The 13,186-nt window shown below is 39.7% G+C and overlaps 1 protein-coding gene across 3 annotated transcripts; it reads right to left on the bottom strand.

The window, feature by feature from the left end:
* Positions 1-653: 653 nt before the first annotated feature.
* On the bottom strand, positions 654-13,184 carry GPATCH11 (G-patch domain containing 11). 3 transcript variants are annotated; one of them, XM_059188662.1, is made up of 10 exons: positions 13,007-13,173; positions 12,610-12,729; positions 9,449-9,520; positions 8,673-8,899; positions 7,834-7,875; positions 7,066-7,186; positions 6,807-6,897; positions 5,801-5,917; positions 4,630-4,711; positions 654-3,193 (listed from the first exon to the last, which is right to left on the bottom strand). In XM_059188662.1, exons 3-10 carry the CDS (start codon positions 9,505-9,507, stop codon positions 3,138-3,140), a joined length of 795 nt encoding a protein of 264 aa, XP_059044645.1. In that variant the 5' UTR covers positions 9,508-9,520; positions 12,610-12,729; positions 13,007-13,173; the 3' UTR covers positions 654-3,137. The 3 variants fall into 3 exon arrangements, with proteins under 3 accessions (XP_059044645.1, XP_059044646.1, XP_059044644.1); XM_059188663.1 differs by lacking the exon at positions 12,610-12,729 and having other exon boundaries at positions 13,070-13,184; XM_059188661.1 differs by lacking the exon at positions 12,610-12,729.
* Positions 13,185-13,186: the final 2 nt, after the last annotated feature.

The following is a 13,186-nucleotide window of genomic DNA, read 5'->3' as shown; positions in this document are numbered from 1 at the left end:
CCATTATATGGATAGATCACATTTTATTTATCTATTCATCAGTTGATGGACATTGGCGTTTTTTCCACTTTCCTGCTATTACTAACAATGCTACTGGGAATATTCATGGGCAAGTTTTACATGGACTCATGTTTTTGTTTCTCTTGGGCAAATACCTGAGAGTGGAAATGCTGGGTCACACTGAAACTCTTGTAACTTTGTGTTCCCGGGTTATCGTCAGGACTAAATTCTGTGTTCCATCATCCCCACTCACAATGAAACCTCTCCCTAGTACTGCTGCTATTCAGTATTATGCTCACCAATTTGCCTTGCAGTAATTCCTATGTGACTCTTTGTGACTTTCTGGAAAGCGGGGACAGGGTCTCTCATTTTTGTATACCCCAAGGCAGTGAGTGTACTGCCTTGCATAAAACAGAAACTCCGTATGTGCTTTTGAATTGGTGGGAAGTAAAAGTATTAAGAATTTCATGTGCTTGATCCTACAAAATGTGTCTAAAGCTAAATAATGTTCACTTTATTTTTAATAAAGTGAGACCTCACTTTATTAAATGTGTCTAAAATTAAATAATGTGTCTAAAACTAAATAATGTTCACTTTCAAATTTCAACAAATGGCAAATAACACTTAAAATAAAAGTGTCTAAGGCAAACCAATTTCGTATGTTAAAGTCTGTTTATTTTGAATTATAGAAGATCTGGTATTTTGGATTTATATTAAGAAAACAAAACACTTTAGAAATTATAGAACTTTGAAAACAAACTTAGCACAATACAAACAAAAGTAAATGACATCATGATGTGTTAAAATTTAAGTTCCAAATTTCACATAAATTTCACTGAAGCAAATTCAAATTCACTAAAGCAAATTAAAAAATTCTTTTTAATGATATGCTTCTGTTGGTTTTCATTATTGTTTTTACAAGTCAACAAAGACATATTAATAAGAATAAATTTTTACTATGTTGAAAGCCTGTATTTTTCTTTGCCAATGTTAAAGAATGGAGGGGTATTTCCTACTCTCCAAGATAGGCCTGTTTCTAGCCTTTGACCTGGAAATGCAGACCACAACTCTGGTGGAGTCACAGATTCCATCAAGGTTATTTGCACATTCTCAGCCTAATTATGCATGAACATATTAAAAATATTCTTGGTCACTAGGCAGGTGGGAGATTTTCTCCAGAGTCAGTAACAAAAAAAGAAGCTGGTGCCTAACTCTGTTCTGTCTAAAGCAGTCCATGTGGCTTTGAGAATGTCCGCATGAATGTCAGGATATTGGCTGAAATGACAGGAAAGTATCTGACTGTAATTCCAAGGAAAGATGAACTCCTTTGTTGTGGCTATTAATTCAATTTTATTGTTTTTGAAGTGAAAAAGTAAATATTAAATAGTATTATCCAAGTGTGTAAACGCTAGTATCATATACATATATGTATGTATGTATATATATATTTTTTTTTTTTCACAAAAATAATGACTCATTTTCTGAAGAATGGAGGCCTAGGGCTAACTAGTGATTTGCAAGCTCTGCTGCATCGTAGAATGAAGCATAGTAATGCTCAGGCCACACTGACCAATTACATCAGAATCTCTGGAGGTACCACACTGTATTTCCTTTTTAAACTCCCCAAGCTAAACTTGAGAACAAATGAATTAGGTCATATTAGGTCAGAGGCTGATACAAGTTGTATTACTGATTATCTTAACACAAATACAGGTTGGTTTTTGCTGTGTTTTTGAGTGTGTGGTTTTTTATAAGAGGAAGGAGCGTGATCTCTTGCTCAATGGTACTGAAAGGTGAGCTGTAAAATTTTACCCCAGAAGATAATAGTGCTCTACATTTAGCCTGCAGCACTAGTTCTTATCCACAGGTGCTTATCAGACTCATTCTTAACACTTCAAAATAAATACAAATATCCAGAAATTCTCCTAGACCAGCTGAATCAAAATCACTTGGGAAGCACCTGAGTTTGTGAACTTTAAAAAAAGTTCTGTGATTTTTGATGTCATATTTTGGTTGAAGATCTTTAGAGGTGTGCCACATAATATGTCCTTAGTTGTATTTGATTAAATTACAGGGAAGCAGATTTTAGAATAACTTTAAAAAAATCACATAGAGCTACCCAGCAATGGAATGGCCCATTTTAAGGCAGTCAGCCCTCTGTGTCTGGAAAAATAAAGGCAGAGGTTGGATTAACACCTGCTGGGAATGTCGTCCAAGGGCTCCCAAACAGTAAGTAGTTGGATCAACAGATAGTTAAGGTTATGCCCAGTTTTTAAGTTTCGTTGGCCAAAACCTGCAGTCGCTCACTTACAATGGATATTCACATTTTCATGAAAAGTCATGATTTTGCCAGAAGTATCATAATTATTTTGTTTCTAAAATTGGCTAGATCGAAGTAGCATTAATGGAATGTTGCCTCTGATAGCAGTCTTACCGAGGGAAATATCCTTCCCTCCTTCTCATGTTTGCATGGAGGGATGGAACTTTTTCTTGCTCCTTGGGAGACAGAAGTGCGGGAGCAAGCTCCAGGAATCCTCATTCATTCCTCTCGACAGACAGGTGTCTCATCTGATGAGCGATCTGGGAAGCAGGAAGCCAACACGTGTGGCCCAGCCCCTGGTGTGTTCTCTCTCCTGAAACCATTCTCTTGAAAGCTGAATGGGTTTCCGAATGCAAAGGTGGGCTCTATCCCTGGCAAGGCAGAGATCTGCAGTTGTGTCCAGGCAGAGATATTTTAGGGAGCCTGATAGGAGAACAAGCCAACCTTGCCCTCTACTCCAGCTTCACTGATAATGAAGCTGACACTTTGACTCTGACTCCCATGTCTTATTTCTCAATTTGTTCCAAAGTGAAGAGGGGAATAAGAGAGGTATTCTTAAGCCCCAGAAGTATCACAATCGAGTCATGAATTGTAACTACATGTGTCTATAACACTTGTGTTCTAAAATAGCATTGTTATTTTTTTTTAAGTCGATGAACAACTATAAAATACAAAATACTTCCCAAGTTACAAAAAGAACACAACATATAAAAGGCCCCTTTTCTTTACTGGCATAATTTGGGAATTCTAACTGCTCAATTGTCTATTTTTAGGTAATAGCGACATTTTCCAAGTTTTTACTTTATTGAGAATAGTCTTAGTCGTGATCTGCAGAAGTTGGTCCTGGGCAATTTGAAGAGAGGTCTTCTTTATCTGTGATTTATGTGGAGAAAATAAAAGATTAATATGACTTATATGGTAAACTATTGCTGCAAATTATGTTAACATAACACGTTTTGTAGTTGTGTTTGCTACTTACTCAGCTAAACCAGGGAAAGATACAATAAGAACTAACCAGTCTTAACTGTCAAAAAGTCCTTAAATTCAAGTTAACAAAGGCAACTTGGGTGAATGTTTTAAAAGGGAATGTATGTGGCTCTATAAGACATCTGGCCAGGTTTAAACCCCTTTCTTTCCTTAAAATAGAATAAAATTTTAAAAAATGGAGTGGATTTCAAAATTCTGATTTTTATAGTTCAGGGACAATAACTACACAAAAGCTCGTTTTAAATTTATTTATTTGTTTGAGAGAGAGAGAATGAGAGAGAGAGAGAGATTAAGAGAGAGCATGAAAAAAGGGAGGGTCAGGGACGCCTGGGTGGCTCAGTTGGTTGGACGACTGCCTTCGGCTCAGGTCATGATCCCAGAGTCCCAGGATCAAGTCCCACATCGGGCTCCCAGCTCCATGGGGAATCTGCTTCGCTCTCTGACCTTCTCCTCACTCATGCTCTCTCTCACTGTCTCTCTCTCAAATAAATAAATAAAATCTTTAAAAAAAAAAAAAAAGAGGGAGGGTCAGAGGGAGAAGCAGACTCCTGCTGAGCAGGGAGCTGATCCCGGGGATTCCAGGATCATGAACTGAGCAGAAGGCAGTCGCTTAACCAACTGAGCCAACCAGGCCCCCAAAAAGCTAGTTTTAAATTTTTAAATAGGGATGGCCTGGGTGGCTCAGTCAGTTAAGCATCTGCCTTCAGCTCAGGTCATGATTCCAGGGTCCTGGAATCGAGTCCTGCATCAGGCTCCCTGCTCAGAGGTGAGCCTGCTTCTCCCTCTCCCTCTGCTGCTCCCCCTGCTTGTTCTCTTTCTTTCTCTCTCAAATAAATGAATAAAAATCTTTAAAAATTTTTAAGTATCTTTCAAGTACTATAGCTCAAGAAAGACTCTTTATAAATAAAGCATGAAAACAAATCATCCCCAAGACTCAAAAGTTCTTCCTTTTGAAATAGAAGACTGAAAAAATTCCCTTCTGCACATTTAGTTTCTGAAAAGTTAAAAGCATCTTTAATAAGGCCTGTTAATGGGATGCCTGAGTGGCTCAGGCGGTTAAGTGTCTGCCTTCAGCTCAGGTCATGATCCCAGGTCCATGTAGGGCTCTAGGGAGCCCACTTCTCTCTCTGCTTGTGCTCTCTTGCACGCCCTCTCTCAAATAAATAAAATCTTTAAAAAAGAATTTCCATTGTCTTTGGGGAATGTGACTTTTTCTCACACACACACACACACACACACACACACACACACAATCAAAGTTCAAAAAAAAAAATTAAGGAACATTTGTGTTCAATATTTTGAAAAAGTGCCAAGTATCTTACCTTCATAGGCTGTTCCACACCAAATACAATAAAGATGTTCTTCTCTTAAATAACCAGTCAATATCTGTAATTTTTCCAGTACCTAGACATAGGACACAGGCACATTAATAGTTCAAACTGAACAGAATCTTGGTTTTCTGGTCTTTTGGATCCTGCCAAATTAGCCCAAGGCCATAAATCTTCTGCTACTCTCTTAACCAGGTAGAAGTGTAAAGGGCAGAGTATATTAGAACATATCCCAGTTCATCAGCCACCCTGATATTTTCACAAGTCTGCCAGACACAAAGAGACCACTTGTTAACATTTAGAAAATGAGGCTTGGGCTGGCTCTGTTTTAATCAGCCTCCTTTAAAGACCCCTTCTACTTTCAAAGAATCTTCCTCCCCAGTGGGATGAGAGTGAACACTGTCTCCCTTTGTCCTTCAAGTTCTTACCAATGTTCTCCCAGCTAAGTGGAACACTGGTTTTTCAAATTGGGAATGTTTCCTACAAAATGCTCATATATAAATAACCACAGAAATAGGATTCCTTTCTCGAATAATCTCTACTTCCTTTGAACTTTTTTTTTTTTTTTTTTGCTTTGTGGGTAGAGGAGAGAGGTACTCCTACAGAATCACTTCCAGAAATTTAACAGGCAATAAGGTAGAAATTAAAATAATTTACATTTGCAGTTTATCCATCATCCAAACTAGAGCTCAGATGAGAGTGTAAACTGAAGCTAAAGGAAGAAATTAAATAAAGTTTTGGTAAACTTATAATGTCATGGTTCTCAACAAGGGCTGATTTTTCCCCACGGAGATATTTTGCAGCGTCTGGAGACATTTTTGGTTGTCACGGAGAGATACAACTGGCATCTGCTGCGTGGAGGCCAGGCCTGATGCTATGAGGCACAGAACAGCAGCCCCTGCCCCCAAACAATCACTGGGCTGAAAGCCTTAATGGTGCCAAGGCTGACGGGGCTCAGTGGGTTAAAGCCTCTGCCTTCGGCTCAGGTCATGATCCCAGGGTCCTGGGATCGAGCACCACATCGAGCCCCACATGAGCCTCTCTGCTCAGCAGGGAGCCTGCTTCCCCCTTTCTCTCTCTATCTGCCTCTCTGTCTACTTCTGATCTCTGTCTATCAAATAAATAAATAAAATCTTAAAAAAAAACAACTGGTGGCAAAACATACACTTAAGTCTTCACTCTTATATTCATCTTCCTCTGGCTCTTTTTCTTCCTCTTCCTCTTCCTCAGTCTCCTCTTCAAGCCCCAACCAGTACCATGCTTCCCTCGGAACCTGAATGTTCTGAAAAGGAGAAAATTATTCCCAGTTAAACACAAATATGCTCATGTCAACATGAATTCGTATTCTTTCAATTCAACATTTTCTGAATTGCCTCGAGAGTCAAGCATTGTGCTGCATGAACCATGGGAATAAAGACCCAGTTGGAATATTGTCCCCAAGTTGCTGCCGGTCTAGTGGGGACAAGAAGCCTTGGGTATACGTAGCCTAATGGGTATAAATTAATACATATAAGCTAGAAATCTTAATTAATACATATAAGCTAGAAATCATGACACAGACACAAAATAAAATGCTATGAGAATACAGAAAAGTGAGAGATGGCTTCCAGAGATCTATTTACATATGAGGGAAATCTGACAAACATTTTTGAGACTTCAAATGAAGTAAAATCATTTTATCTTGATGAAAACATCAATATAAAAAATAAGCGCAAAGCAAAATAAAAATAAAAGAAAAAACAGAATTGTAAAAACCACTGACATCTAAAATAGTAATCTACCATAGATTTTACTAGTTAGGGATGCATGAGGTACTGAATATGGACTAAAAATAGGCTATTCTGGTTAATCAAATATTCTGGTGAACAGGATTTCCACATGCATCAGCTCTGAGTTATCGATACTCAAATAAGTAGAGAACAATTAAATATAAAAACGCTATCTGAGGCTTACCGGGTAATTCAGACCACCCCGGTTCCTGCAGCGGACAAGTCATCTGAGTATTAGTCATCAAAGATCAGTAGTGCCCATTAAATGAAAGCTTTATGGGGTAGCAGGCTAGATACAGTGGGTTTGGGAGTTCTTTTCTTTCTTTTTTGGGTCTAATTAGAGGGCAAATTACACTGGGTGCAAAAAAAGTGTTCCAGTTGGAACACAGCTGAAAGGCTTGCCTTCTGAGTATCCAACTGGCGGCAGGCTCGCTGGCTTCTCCTCAGGTCTCCTTCCAGCTTCACTTCATCGTGCTTATGTTTAAATCGCAGTCTAAAAAATAAATCAAATCCAATCAAACAATCACAGTCTCACTGAAAGAAGAAAACAGTCCATGAAAAGTCTGTACTCTCTTTGCCCATTTTATGTGCCCAGCTTCCAGGGAACATACCCCAGTAAAGACAAGATGAAACCCAACCCAGCACAAGTACAAGGTGTTACCGAAACTGCTCTGCAGCTGTTTCTTCAGCTTGGTTTTGCATGCGAATCTTTCTCCTGTAGCTTTCTAGTTTTTCCTCTGCTTTCCGCTTCAGCAATGCCTCGTGACCAAGACCACTTTTCCCTGTTTAAAAAGCAAACTCTGCTGAGGAGCCTGCCGGCTTCACACTTGAAAGCATGGCAACTAACATACTTGTAAATGACACACAATTCCAATTGGAGGACAATCACTTAAAATCAATGAACATGAACGATAGGAGAAAATACCAGAGATTTATTTTTCCCCTAAACCCAAACTCACAATTTGATTTATACAAAGATCATTAGTCTGATCTCCTAAGATAGTCACACTATATAAAATTTTTTAAACTGGGAAAACAGGATCAACTGTTATACTTTCATATAAATATAACGAACAAATAAAATATTTATTTTTCTCTTTAATTCATCCAAAGTATTAAGAAAAACACTAAATGGATAAATCTGTCTTAGAAAATTTTGACGGATTTCAATGGAGAAAAGTAGCTTTGCATTTTTAATGGTCACTACAATTTTTCCCCATATTTTTATGATTTAAATTTTATTTTACACTCAAACTTTTATTTTTTAGTTTAAAAGACTTAGAAGTTTAAGAAACATCTTACAGAGGGCTTCCTTTGACAAGAACTGTAACAGTGCTACCATAAAAAAGTATTTAGTAAGCAAATACATGTGCTAGATCTAAGTATAAGTTATTATTACTGGTAAATATGCTCAAAAATAATTATATACCTGTTTTGACGTTGAGAGGAATTGGCTCAACAATACCATCCCCTAAGAAAAGAGAACAAAACACACAAACTACTTTAGAAATTCTTCCGCAAACTATAGGCGAACCTGGTATGCGATATTACGATGTTCTATACATACCCCTCCGGCTTACTGAATATACCCTATCATCAACTACCTCCCTTGCCTTCAAATACCTGCTCCTTAGTAAGGATGACCCACAGCCCCCTCTGCCCTGAGAAGGTAGGGTTTCCAGAAGTGAAAACACTGATACTCTATGTCCAAGAGGGCGGCAGCCTCCAGAGAAACCAAAGCCTTGCTGGGTGAGGATCAAAGCCATTATAATAAAGAAGAGAAGATGAGAAAGACAGTTTACTACAAACATCTGACCTCTCCATCTTACTAAACAGTCTCACTTTCTAGAAGGGAAGCAGGAACTGAGCTTGTCCCAGCAGGTGCTCATTGAGGCAGCTGCCACAGGTACAGAGCAAGCGGGGAGAGTCCTGCCATCCTCCTCAATGTCACTCCACTGTCCTTTGGCCCTTGCACTCCTCAACCCTTCTCTTGTCACCATTCTTAGCTGCTGCCTTCATTCTAAGTCTTGCCCATCCCAGATGTTAGCATCTTCAAGGCTAAGCTGGGCTAATAAGTAGCTCTTGATGGCAAACGTTGTCTGAAGTGGTGAAGGAAGATGAAAGTTGTCCATATGCTTGTGAGCACCTAAGAGACTAGCTAAGTTGTTTAAAGTTCGGTGCAGCTGGATAAAGAGTCGTCTCTGGTACTCATCAGTAGATCAGCATTTGGTGGTTAGGAACACCTGCTTCCGTCTAGACGGAACTTACCACTCTTGCCAAGGGCCTGACCGCTTTTATATCCCATCTTTTGGAGCAGAGCAAACCCTTTGTTTTCACAGCCTAATGCATTCTTCAGCCCAATATCACGTCTTTCTTGTTCTTCTTCTTTTAAACTCTTCTGCCTATTTTTCAAATTAGCTTCCTGCTGCTTTTCTTCTTTTCGACGGGCTTCTCGGATCTGCCTCAGCATTGGCAATCCTGGTCTGATGTCTTGTCTGAAGAATAAGGGAAAAGGGGATTTTGGATGAGTACATGAAGTTTTCTCACAACTTTGCTACTCACTCATTTCACACTGCTTAAAAGTTCAGTAGCACTTCTATGATCACCTTTGTTATTATTGGTTATTATTGGTATTAAAACATAATCAGTGACCTCTAGAATGGCGGTCTTAATAAAAATAATGAAGGCTGGTGCCAGATTGTAGGAAACTAAAGGAAGTAGAGAGTTGAAATAGTAATTTTACACTAATTTTTCTAGGAGGTTGGACATAATAAAGAGCAAAGCTGAATACTAATTAGAAGAGACAATAAGATAAAATAAAGCAGAAGAGAAATTTCCTTGAAAGAGAAGAGTAACAAGAACCAAGGGCAGAAGTCAATGTTTAGCATTAAAAGGGAAATAAAGGCTCCTAGTATATTTGTATGAAAATGTAGGAGATGTTCCCATAAAGCAATAGAACTAACCTTCCAACTTGCATTTAAAATCAATGCTATTACTTAGGAATCTCCTACATACTATTACATGAGGTATACATCTTTACTTACTGGACATTAATGAAGGAATCAGACATGTAGTCCTCTTCTTCTGCCATGTTCAACTTCATATGGCAAAAGTATCTACAAATCAAATACGATAAAGTAACAATACCTATTATTTTAGTTTATGATGGAAATAGACCTTTCTCGGTAGCTCTCCCACACATTCAAGTGCCTCCCAGCAGCTTTCTGTGTGAAGCTCCCCAAGAACTCTTCTACCCCAAGCCTCCTTCATCCCCTATTATTTCCAAATGAATGTCACTACAGTATGCCCATTCCTGACCTCTTACAAACCTCTGCCAAGACTTCCTCTACAGTACCCCTCATTTTTCCTATATTTAAGGCATTTCTTTCTCACCTAAACTATTACAACTACTTCCTAACTCTTCTCATTGCATTTGGCCTCTCCTCTCCCAATCTGTTTCCTACATGCTCTCCAGAGTGGTTTGTTTGTTTGTTTTAAAGACAGCTATTTTTTCAAAGCTCATTTTATTTTAGTAATCCCTACACCCAACATGGGGCTCAAACTCACAACTCCAAGATCAAGAGTCCTATGCTCTTCCCACTAAGCCAGCCAGGTGGCCCCTGTTTTTTTTTTTAAATAAGTCAGGTCATTTAACATGTTTCAAATCCTTCAATAAGCTTTACTCTGTAGGCACTGGAAGACCAGTCACTTAAACACAGTAGCAGAAGGGATCCTAAGTCATAGGGGCTTCTCATTGGCCTCTGAACATACTACAGACATTTCCTTCCTTCTGGGCCTTGGCGACCCTCCTTCGGTCTGTGCTGACCATTTCAGGCATTGCTCTACAGCACTCCACATCCAAGCTGCTCCTTTGGAACTCGATACAGTTAACGTCTCATGTATATGGAAACATTTTTTGAGGAGAGTTTCCATCCAAAACAGTTAAAATCATGTAACTATTTTCCCTTACAGGGATAACATAATTATCAAGAAAGGTGCATCTTAAACTTTATTATGTACAGGAACTGCCTCAGGAGCTTCTTAAAATCCAGAGTCTGTGAGCTAGAGCCTGAAGTTTTGTATTTCCAATAAGCTCCCAGGTGATATCAATGCGGCTGGTCCAGTGGCTAGTTACAAAGGGAGTCATTGGTTACAGTGCACACATGCTGTTTTTACCTGTATCCTTTCCTTTGGGAACCCAGCCCTCTGCTCTCCATGTGGTTCTAGTGGAGGGTGGCAATCTCAGTACTCGTACCAGGGACTCCCAATTCTGGTATACTATGTCCCAGCAACAGAGGAGGTGATGAACTAACCAGGGAAGATAAGCGTCTATTTCCTTACATGATAAGAATATACAGATTTGGGGGGGGGGGGAGATACCTTCACATACTGGTATCTTCACATACTGGAAGTATGTGAAGCTGGGCTTCAGATGGCCACCTTCCTGGCCATATGAAGAGATTCTATTCTGCAGAATGAAACCAGATAGAAAAAATGGACAAAAGTAGTCCTAAAAGCAGTGAGTTTCTAAGTCTAGTTCCTAAGACCCTGATTTTTATAGCACTTTCTTTGATGTTGTGATCTAACATTCTTCCAAGCTAGACGGACTGATAAATTTCCTCACGACTTAAACTTGGAATAGGGATTCTGTCAACTGCAACTGAGAGTCTGGACAATTACACTGGATGGGAAAACTATTACTGTACTGTTTTTGTTTGTTTTTATAATTTCTTAATGTATTCTTCCTAACTGGGCTGTAAACCCCAAAGACAAGTTCCCTACCACTGTGGCCCAAACACCATAAATTCTAAATGTCTAGCTATGGTAAGAACAAGAAGAGTCTTTGTGATTTTGTAATAATAGAACACTTTTCTCCCTAGGTTATCATGTCTTAAAACAGATGTACAGATAATGTACTTTTATGAAACAAACACTCTTGTAACCAAGCAGTGGCCTCCAAGATGGCCCCCAATGATTCCTGCCTTTTGGTTTTCCACATCCTTGCACAGTCCCCTTCCACAGTGACCAGGATTGACCTGTGACCGATAGGGTATTGTGGAAATGATGGAAAGTGACTTCTTGGTCATAAAAGACACTACAGCTCTTAGATCACTCTAACTCTGGTTAGATTACTCATTTTAAAGAAAGTCAGCTGTCATGTAGTGAGGACACTTCAGCAACTCTATGGAAAGGTCCACATAGGAAGACCTGAGGTCCACTGTTCACAACCATTACAAAGTTGGGACATGTTTGAGACATTTTAGACATGATTGAGACATCTTAGAAACAGAGCCTCAAGTGCCAGTCAACCTTCAAATGATTCAGCCCGGGCTACCATCTTCACTACATCTTCTTAAGAAAGTCTGACTTAAGTTAAACTACTAACAAATTCCTGACTCATAAAGCTGTGAGAGAACAAGTGATTATAGTTATTTCAAGCTGCTATATTTTGGGATAAATTATTATACCGTAATAGATAATATAATCCATCACCCATATCATGACCCTTGTCAGCTACCTAGGAGTCCTCTTTGTCCCCTACCAATTGTGTAATTTTTTTACTTCTAGTTTCATCAGCCATGTGTGCATCCTTAAACATTATCATTTTTTATTTTTATTTTAATAAGGTAAAAATATATGATTATACATAGCATTTGTGGTAATTCACCCACTGTCTCTAAACTTCAACAAAATTTTCATTTTTAATAATAGTACTTTTACACATAATGGTTTAGCGCCTACCCGGTATCTCAAACATTTTTATTCCATTTAACCATTAACAATTATATAAGGTAGGAATAGTTAGTCCAGCTTATTAGTTGGAGAAACTAAGGCTCAGTATGGCTAAACACAAAAAAATCCAGGTCTCAGTGCTCTTGCTTACTGCAAACCAGGTCAGATTATTTTTAAGGGACCCATTTAGCTCTTAACTGTTAGGCAGATCTGAATGGAGGTTCCAGTTTTTTTTTTTTTTTTTAAACTTTCCCTTTGTGGGTACAATATGCTTTAGCATCATCCATTCGCATCAAGCATAAGGACAAACTTCGTAAAGCGATAATCCAGGCACTGATGACACAGTAACAGCAGCGGAAGTGGTTTGGAGCGGTCGAATTCTGGGTATACTTTAAAGGTAAAGCTAATAGATGGGAAGCAGTGTGTCAAAGAGCGAGGTCACCGATTACTCCAAGGCTTTTCGTCTGAATACCTGGAAGAATGGAGTTAGCCAGTTTGTTAGACCGTAGTAGGTCTGGTTCGGGTAAGGTTTGTCTTGTTTTGTTCCGCAGAGAGCGGGCAGGGAGGCGGCAACAAGAAGGCTGCTTCAGACCTACGGAGAAACCCATTACACATCCAAGGGGAGAGAAGGGCTACGCAGCTGAACGTATAGTAGAGACCTAACCAGAAAAGCCTCAGTCCTCCCCATCCCCACCCCAGGGACCCCTGATTCCTCCCTTCTCGCGTCCATCCCAGCTGCAAGCATCCCGCAGACGCAACGACTCCCGAGCGGGTAGTCAGTGATGGTGTGACGGCGTCGTCAGAAAAAGCGCAAAGCCCACCACTTTTTACTATTCCCTCTGGGGTCCCCAGCGTCCCCACCCCCGTACCTGGCAGCTCTACTCTCGCCCGGCCAGCTCCAGCGAGCGCGCGCTGCGCATGCGCCCACCTACCCCGTGCGACGTCTGAACCTCAGGTCCCACCTGAGTTTCCAAGCGAGCCATCAATTGGAAACCTGTGGCAGGCAGGACTAGGAGGATGTGATTAGTACGCTTGCGCAAGACCAGGCT

The sequence above is a fragment of the Mustela lutreola genome, chromosome 9 (assembly GCF_030435805.1).
Source record: "Mustela lutreola isolate mMusLut2 chromosome 9, mMusLut2.pri, whole genome shotgun sequence".
In the NCBI taxonomy this organism is placed as follows: domain Eukaryota; kingdom Metazoa; phylum Chordata; class Mammalia; order Carnivora; family Mustelidae; genus Mustela; species Mustela lutreola.
Note: the sequence above shows the minus strand (reverse complement) of the source record. Positions and strands in the feature narration are given on the sequence as shown.